The sequence below is a fragment of the Rattus norvegicus genome, chromosome 1, assembly GCF_036323735.1.
Source record: "Rattus norvegicus strain BN/NHsdMcwi chromosome 1, GRCr8, whole genome shotgun sequence".
Classification (NCBI taxonomy): Eukaryota; Metazoa; Chordata; class Mammalia; order Rodentia; family Muridae; genus Rattus; species Rattus norvegicus.
The window spans coordinates 144,854,568-144,862,601 of NC_086019.1; the positions used below are offsets into that span (position 1 = coordinate 144,854,568).

The 8,034-nt window shown below is 47.6% G+C and overlaps 1 protein-coding gene and 1 long non-coding RNA gene across 4 annotated transcripts in view; one reads left to right on the top strand and one right to left on the bottom strand.

The window, feature by feature from the left end:
- The first annotated feature begins 14 nt into the window (after positions 1-14).
- Positions 15-8,034, top strand: part of LOC102555928 (uncharacterized) — a 32,598-nt gene continuing 24,578 nt past the window's right edge. Inside the window, exons 1-2 of the long non-coding RNA XR_010060635.1 lie at positions 15-103; positions 2,261-2,320. This is a non-coding gene — a long non-coding RNA (uncharacterized LOC102555928). The remainder of the gene's footprint in view (positions 104-2,260; positions 2,321-8,034) is intronic.
- Positions 297-4,101, bottom strand: LOC100360933 (cDNA sequence BC048679-like). 3 transcript variants are annotated; one of them, NM_001193275.1, is made up of 6 exons: positions 3,993-4,101; positions 2,727-2,744; positions 2,110-2,127; positions 1,553-1,754; positions 1,087-1,334; positions 299-403 (listed from the first exon to the last, which is right to left on the bottom strand). In NM_001193275.1, the coding sequence occupies exons 2-6, from the start codon at positions 2,742-2,744 to the stop codon at positions 371-373; spliced, it is 519 nt and encodes a 172-aa protein (NP_001180204.1). In that variant the 5' UTR covers positions 3,993-4,101; the 3' UTR covers positions 299-370. The 3 variants fall into 3 exon arrangements, with proteins under 3 accessions (XP_038957881.1, XP_038957932.1, NP_001180204.1); XM_039101953.2 differs by lacking the exon at positions 3,993-4,101 and having other exon boundaries at positions 297-403; positions 2,727-2,958; XM_039102004.2 differs by lacking the exon at positions 3,993-4,101 and having other exon boundaries at positions 297-403; positions 2,631-2,958.

The following is an 8,034-nucleotide window of genomic DNA, read 5'->3' on the forward strand; positions in this document are numbered from 1 at the left end:
CCTGGCAGTGAAGGAGGAGGGCGTGGGGTTGGGGTTGGGGGAACACTAAAAGAAGGCCATACTTGCAGGGATGGGTTGGAACATCCGCCTTGGAAGTTTAAGGGTAGGTGCCTTTCCAACTTTTTTCACACAGTCTAAATCCCTCTGAGGATAGCCTGCTTACTCACTTCGGGAAACTTAACAACTTCCTGGAAGAAGTGGAATTTAAGGGCCGGCTGACCCAGGAAGCAAGTGCTAAGGGCATTCTGGGAGCAAAGCAGTCTCAGGTAGAGTAGAGAGACCCTCTAACATCTTCATTACATTTGGGAAAATACTTTAATAATCCTTTCTGAATCCTCTTCTGGCCCATTCAGGAGGGCCCAAGGTTACATTAATCCCTGGTTAGGTTCCTGTCCACTGACATCTAGGAGGGAAGGGAGAAAGAACAGATTGAATTAGGGTCTGATGTAATTGCGAGTTCTCCAGGACTTTGTGATTTGTCAAGCTTAGCTCCCAGGACCCAAGGAAGGAAGGGAGGGAGGGAGGGAGGGAGGAGGAAGGATGGTAGCTAGGTCTGAATTAGAGAGAGTGCCCTGAGCTAGGCTGAAGCAGGAGTTGCTTGAGGTTAAGTGTTTGGGAACTCCTAGCCAGGCTTAAAGAATGGAGGAAATCCCAAGGACTGAGTCTTGATTTGTAGACTCAGGATCCCCAGTTCTCTAAGATCAGAATTGGTGGACTGTTTGGAAAAGGGTGGAACTGAGAAAGGCTTTGGGGTTAATAGGAAGTTCTACTTGCAAAAAGAATGATGGCGTTGTACCAGCCCCTGGGTTGGAGATTGATCATATTCAGTAAATATATCTGCCCAGGATCTAAGAACAGGAGCCTGAGGTCAACCTGGCAACGACTCAAAGGGGTCTCAAAGTGTGTAACCAACAAATAGGTATCCCTGTTTGTTTCTGGGGACTTTTGGACTACCAGAGAAAAGAGCTTAAATGAAAGGAACCTGGTCTGGGTGCAGTGGTGGGGGAAACTATCTGAATTACGCTGGAGCAAGTTGGTTAGGTGCCTTTGCAGCAGACTCAAGCTGGGAAGAAGAGAGGCACTTACTGAGTCCACCCCCAACAGGTTCAGTGCAAAATGCACGCAGTTGCTGCTAGTGGGATGGTAGGGAGGAGGATCATTGTCCATAGCTTCTCGAATGCGGCTCTCCAGCACCCTAGGGTCAACACCACCGCGTCTACGTAGCACACGCCAGAGCTCTCTGGAGCGCTGCAGAGCCCGGTGCCCCTGTTTACACACGACACCCTCACAGTAACCCAGAAGTGTTTGGACTCCACTGTTGCTGGGGGCCCTGCCTGTGGGGATAGCAGACGCAAAATCAGAACCAATCGACTCAGAGCTTCATTGCGACTCTGCGTTTCCTCAAATTGAAGTCCTGCGCCCTGGCCGCCCAACCCCACGCCTCCCATTCCACCCCCACCCACTCCCCACACCCCACCCCCGACTTCAGAGACCTACACGGTCGTCGTCCCAGCACAGCTTGCTCACGAGTGGCCATATTTCTTTTGCTCACCCTCAAAGTGTATGATCTCTCCGTGGCCGCAGTAAACACCCACGTGGGCTCCGCACCACTGTGCCTTAGGGGACCGCAACTTAAATAGGAACAGGTCTCCAGGCTCAGGCTCGCAGCTTTCTAACTCCACCTCCTGGAAGTGCTGGCCCATGAGTGCCTCAGAGAAGAAGAACTTAATGGTGCTGGATGCCCCTACCAGGGTCTAAGAGAAGAAATGTGGCAGACTGCAGGGCGTGTGCACATAGCTGGGTCATTCTACTCATCACAGATGGTAGACCTGGCTTAGGGTTGGACCCTAGGCAAAATGTCTTCGCTGCTTTACAGCTGCCTCCCTGTCTTTACGGGACTCCAGGAGCCTGGAAATCACGGATATACACTGCCTTGAGCTACCCACTAGGGTCACCACAGTGGTCTGCAATTGGGACCTCCTCCCCACCCACACCTATCTACTTATCCCCATTCCTTTCACTCTCCCTCCCCCTGCTCCGTTCTCCTTCCTCAGTCAGTCGTCCATGTTGCCATTCCTATAAGCAACACTTCTGGGTGTCCGCTGGTACCTGAGTTGAGCAGATGATCTGAAGAAACAGGAAAAGTGCAGTGAGGTTGGGCCAAGGCTGATCTCCCAAGTCCAACAACCTCAGTAGCAAACATGCATTTGTTCCCTCCTTGTTACAAGTCTCAAGATCAGCCAAGTGTCCTTATTTTCAGGAAAAAATTGAAGTACATCAACTCTTGCTAATCTGTGTCACATGACCATCTGGATCCCAGGTAATAAATACAACTGTATGTTGGTTTTCTATAATGAACTGAGAAATCCAGTTTAGTTTCTCATCTTTACTGGGTGATTTAACAGAGGGTGATTTCACTGCCTGGGTTATATCTAAGCTTTAGTTTCAGAGGTTGGGGGGCGGGGGCTGACAGAGGGGGAGGGAGAGGGAGAGTGAAGGTTGGACCTGGAAGCAACTGGGGCTCTGGGTATCTTTGTGTTCTTGTGCCCTTTGGTTGGGAGTCATCTACCTCACATCCACCAACTAGGGAGAGGGCCTTACTTCCAGCTTCCCTCTCATCCTGTACCCACCGAGTCAAGCCAAAGTCACAGCTATGGAAGAGAGTGGACTGTCCTAGTCCCTGCTAGGTAGAGGCAAGATGAGCCAAGGACTTCTGCTCCATTTACCTGGGATTTGAAGCTCATCTAGGGAGAAAGAAACCAGTCATTACCACCTGCTGTTTCACCCCTGTCCTCCCTGCTCTCGTGGCTCAATATCTACAAGTTGTGCCTTAAGTCTGCACTAGACAGCTGGTCACAGATTGAGAGACCTATGCCACCTCTCCAGATGGGGACATCAAAAAGTCCCCACTCTGTCTCTGTCTCTCTCCCTCTCTTCCTCCCTCCCTCCTTCCTTCAGCTTCCTCATCTGTGAACTGGGAACAATAAGGTTGGAGAGCTGGGCATCACCTGACCATTGTGAGGCTCTGAGAGCTCTTTGTGACTTATACAAGGCCAGAGGGCAGGGTTTGTTTATCTAAGGTCTGGCTGGCCCCTGAACTTGCACATTTGCCTGTGCGTGCATATTTGGGCTGGGAAGAATACATCTTTCTCAGCTCAGGGGACAAGAACAATAGGTCCCAAAGGCTGGTGGCCTCCCTGTGACCCGTGCCTCGGAGATCAGAGGGAATCAATCATTGAACTGGAACGTTCAGACACTCCCTCATATTTCCCAGTGGGGTTTGGGGTGCAGGCAGGGAGGCGCTCTGGCTGCTGTGCCTATGCCTTGCACCCTCAAACAGGAATCCAGATCCATGGCTGGGGTTCCAGCCATAATGATAATAACATGTATTGCCAAACGCTGTATGAAGACCCCGGTTAGCTCTAATAATGTTCTGTAGTTTCTACTGTCTTTCTCATTTGGAAGAGGGGGAAATGGGCTTGGGGAGGTGGTTAGGATTACATCAAAAAAGTTGTAAGTCAGTATTCAAACTGAGGCAGTCTGACTAAAACAGTGTATAGATGGACTTCCAATGCTGGAGACTCTCAAAAGGCATATCCAACACACACACCACCTCCAGCCCCCAGCACCAGGAAGTTCTGACCCCTGTTTTCTTCCTTAAGAAAGAAACATTTAACATTCATTTAGTCCCGTAGTAAAGGGAGAAAGAGCAACACCCTGGAGCCATCAGAGCAAAGAGACAAGTATCCAATTTCCACCGCCCAGGGCCTGACAACACTGCCCACCCTGTTGGAAATATTTGCCTGGAGATCTGAGCCTTTCCTTCTCTTACCCTGGCTATCAGAAACACAGCAATGGCAGAGGTGTTCCTGTGACTGCACCCCTTTGGGGTGGCTGCTAAAAGGTCAGAGTGGAGGTCTAGCTTTTCTGATCTGGAGACTCTGAGCATGGTGATCTCACCCTAATCTGAGCCCTTAATGCAAACAGCTTACCTTGCAGTAACCACTTCACTCCTTTGTGAGATGTTTGTCTTCTGTGACCAGAGGAAAGAGAGCCAGTAGGCCATGGATCTGGCAGATAAAGGGGCTGACCAGGAAGTCCTGGGGCCAGATTCTGAGCACCAGTGCCCAAGCCAATCTGAGGCAAAGGCATTTTGGATATGACCATGGGGTCAGGCCAGAAGCCAGAGCCTGAGGGCTGGGGTCCAGGTAGGTAAATGGTGCACATCTTTCCCCTCCGCCCACCTTTCGACATCTGATTTCTGACATGATGACTGCCTGTTTGTCTCAGGACCAGTTCCTCGCCCTTCCCTGGCCTCTGGTACTCAGCACTTGTCTGCACCCTACCTCCGTCAGAGACTAGGAGCCAGCTCCCAGTCCCCGTGAATTTACTGACGTTTGCTTTATGGTCTGCCCTAGTGAACACAATTCACATTTTGGCAGGTTCAGGTGTAGTGTTCTGCAAGTGTATGCTAGATCAAGATTGTTGGTGATATCGTTCATACCACCCCATATTAACTCTGTTCACTTTTGTACAGTTTTTTGTTGGTTAAAAGGGATGGTAAGGCTTCCTTGTTATCTACAGCTTCAGAACTGCCTTCCTTCCATTCTGTTAGATTTTGCTCTGCGGAGTTGCATGTGGAAGCATTTTATGATTGCAACATCTTTGGGTGGCCTGACGTTTTTCACTATGAATGTCCCCCTGTATCTCTGCTAACGCTTGAGTTGAAGACTTTAATGTCATGCTTGCTAACTGCATCTGTGTCCTTTACCCTCACTTACTTTCCTTTTCCCCATTGACTGACAGTCTGCTTGTGCCTTCATATTTGAGATGGGGGTTTCACTTGTTGCTCAGGCTGGTCTCAACTCTAGCCTCCAGTGATCTTCTCCCTCAGCCTGTTGAACGTCTGAGACCGTGGATGCACACCACGTGTCTTTATGCCCTGTATTTAAAATACATCCATAATAAACTGTAACTGGATCTTCCTTTCCACTCTGTAGACACTGAATGCAGCAAGTGATATGGTCAGACTTTGGTCTGCCATTATTCATCTGTTTTTCCCTTCTGGATGTGCGTGCATGTTCTTTTGATCTACCTTTCTTGTTTCCTTTTGGTATATTTGAATATTTTTTTTACTAATTCAATTTAGGATGGGCTTGCTTACATGCATCTGTAATCCCAATGCCCAGGAGGCGGAAGCAGGATGATTTGAAAGTTTGAGATCAGCCCAGGCTACATAGCAAGTTCCTGACCAGCCTGGATTATACAGCCTGTGTCATATGACCCTGACTCACACAGATCCCATTTTAATTATCCGCTATTATTTTGCTCCAATTCTTTGTCTTATTTATTAATAGTCTCTTTAGAGGGCTGGAGAGATGACTCAGTGGTTAAGAGCACCGACAGCTCTTCCTGAGGTCCTGAGTTCAAATCCCAGCAACCACATGGTGGCTCACAACCATCTGTAATGGGATCTGATGCCCTCTGGTGTGTCTGAAGACAGTGACAGTGTACTCATATAATAAATAAATAAATAAATAAATAAATAAATAAATAAATAAATAGTCTCTTTAGAGATTACAATATAACTAGTTTCCAGGCTGGCTAGTTAGCATAATTGGTTAGAGCCTGCTGCTAATAATAACCACTTTACACAAGCTACTTAATTAGAGACCTTGCAACTGGGCATCCAGTGTAGAAGCCATCAGCACTGTAGGTCTGGTTCCTCCATCCAGTACCTCCATCCCTGCCCATCTTTTATGTAGTGTTTGTCATTACACCATACACCCAAAGGGCAATTTTATAAATTTTGCTTTAAACCGCCATGTATTTTAAGAGGTAAGAAAGACACCCCTTATCGTTACGTGGTGGAAGGTCTAACTGTTTCCCTGATACCGCTTCCCTTCAGACAGATGACACTTCTTCAGCATTCCTCGGGGAGCAGCAGAATGATGTGAACCCTCTTAGTTTAACTCGAAAACGTCCTTGTCTTATTCATCCTCTTGGACACAGAACTGTGTTTCTGTGTTCTTTTTTTGTAGCCCTGGCCCTGTGGATTTTTCTCCATGGCATCTGACGTCACCCTCCAGGTGAGAGGTCCACAGTGGCGCATGCTGTCGAGCCTGTTGAGCGTGTTGTCCCTGGCTGCTCTCAGAGGTTTGCTTGTTCTGTGTGCAGAGGCCTTACCTTCACACTCACCTGGTCACTGGTCCAGCCATTTTAATGTGAACTTGTCTTTCACCTTTTGCTTTCATTTCTTCACATTTTCTGCTCCACTGTGTTCTCTCCTCCAATTAATGTTATCACCCTAATATATCTGATGTATAACTTTACTTGGAGCCAGATAAAATATTTATCAGGGTTTTCTTTTTCATGTACCTCTTCTTACAACACTCCCACCCACTACTAAAATCATCTTAGAGTTTTATTTTTAATTCTAGAATTTCTTTTCATTGTGGTTATTGGATTTTTGTTTGTATGCTTTGCTTTTTGTGGCTGCTTCTCACTGTGTACCCCTGGCCAGTGTGGAACTCAGGATGTAGATCAGGCTGGCCAGCATGGAACTCAGTATGTAGATCAGGCTGGCCAGCATGGAACTCAGGATGTAGATCAGGCTGGCCAGCATGGAACTCAGGATGTAGATCAGGCTGGCCAGCATGGAACTCAGGATGTAGATCAGGCTGGCCAGCATGGAACTCAGGATGTAGATCAGGCTGGCCAGCATGGAACTCAGTATGTAGATCAGGCTGGCCAGCATGGAACTCAGGATGTAGATCAGGCTGGCCAGCATGGAACTCAGTATGTAGATCAGGCTGGCCAGCATGGAACTCAGTATGTAGATCAGGCTGGCCAGTGTGGAACTCAGTATGTAGATCAGGCTGGCCAGCATGGAACTCAGTATGTAGATCAGGCTGGCCAGCATGGAACTCAGGATGTAGATCAGGCTGGCCAGCATGGAACTCAGGATGTAGATCAGGCTGGCCAGTGTGGAACTCAGTATGTAGATCAGGCTGGCCAGCATGGAACTCAGTATGTAGATCAGGCTGGCCAGCATGGAACTCAGTATGTAGATCAGGCTGGCCAGCATGGAACCCAATATGTAGATCAGGCTGGCCTTAAACTATTGTCAATCCTCTTTCTAAAAGAAGTATAAAGCAAGAAATATTAAGATTTGAGAAGTATACCGTGCTACATTTAAAGGAAAACTCATTAGACTTATAGATCTCCCAGCAGAAATTCTGAAGGCCAACGTGGACTTTAATGAAGGACTTCAAGTTCAGAAAGAAAATTACTTTCAACTAAAATTATTATGCACAGCAGGGTTTTTCCTTTGGAAGGGAGAAGGGAAGACCCTCAGAGAAAAGCATGAACCCAGGAATTCATCCCATTCACCCAGCATAGGGAAGTGCCAAGAGAATCCCACAGAAGAGGAGTGGAGAAGCACACAATCATAGGCCGTTCTGTGTCTCCATATCTTTCCTAAAACTGTGGGTTTGTCTGCTAATACTTCATTAAATCCATTATCTGTATCTTTGACTTGTTCCTCTTTTCCTTCTGTTACACCGACAGGGCAGACATTTGCTGTTTATGTTAGTCAGTTTTCCCTTACTGTTATCAAAACACTTGAGGATAAGATACTTAAGAGAGAAAGATTTGCTTGGGGTTGTGTTTCAGAGGCCTTGGTTCCTGGTGCTAGCTGTCATGATGGAAGGGCATGGCAGAGCGGAGCTGCTCACCTGTGGTGACCAAGATGCTATCAAAGAAAGGGTGACAGAGAGAGGCGGGGCAGGGGATCACCTTGCTGACTAATCTGCTGAGGTCAGCATACTAGAACCAGTCAGCTCAGGAACCTGCTGAGAGGGCACTTCCACTCAGGCTGTAGTGACTTCTAGAGCTGCGGAGCAAGAACTCTCATAGGCCCTCTTCATCCTTCCTTGGGTCTGTCTGTCTGTTTTCGTTTGTTCGTTTCTGTCTAAACATATTATATCGGAAGAAGCAATTTGAAGCTCCACTATTATTTCTTCTACTCGCTCT

Bases quoted from the DNA above. Each gene is read 5' to 3' on its own strand.
- LOC100360933 (XM_039101953.2), bottom strand. The intron at 1,335-1,552 runs GTGAGCAAAAGA...CTATCCCCACAG, and splicing joins AGAGATCATACACTTTGAGG to GCAGGGCCCCCAGCAACAGT. The intron at 404-1,086 runs GTAAGTGCCTCT...CTTCCCTCCTAG, and splicing joins ACCTGTTGGGGGTGGACTCA to ATGTCAGTGGACAGGAACCT.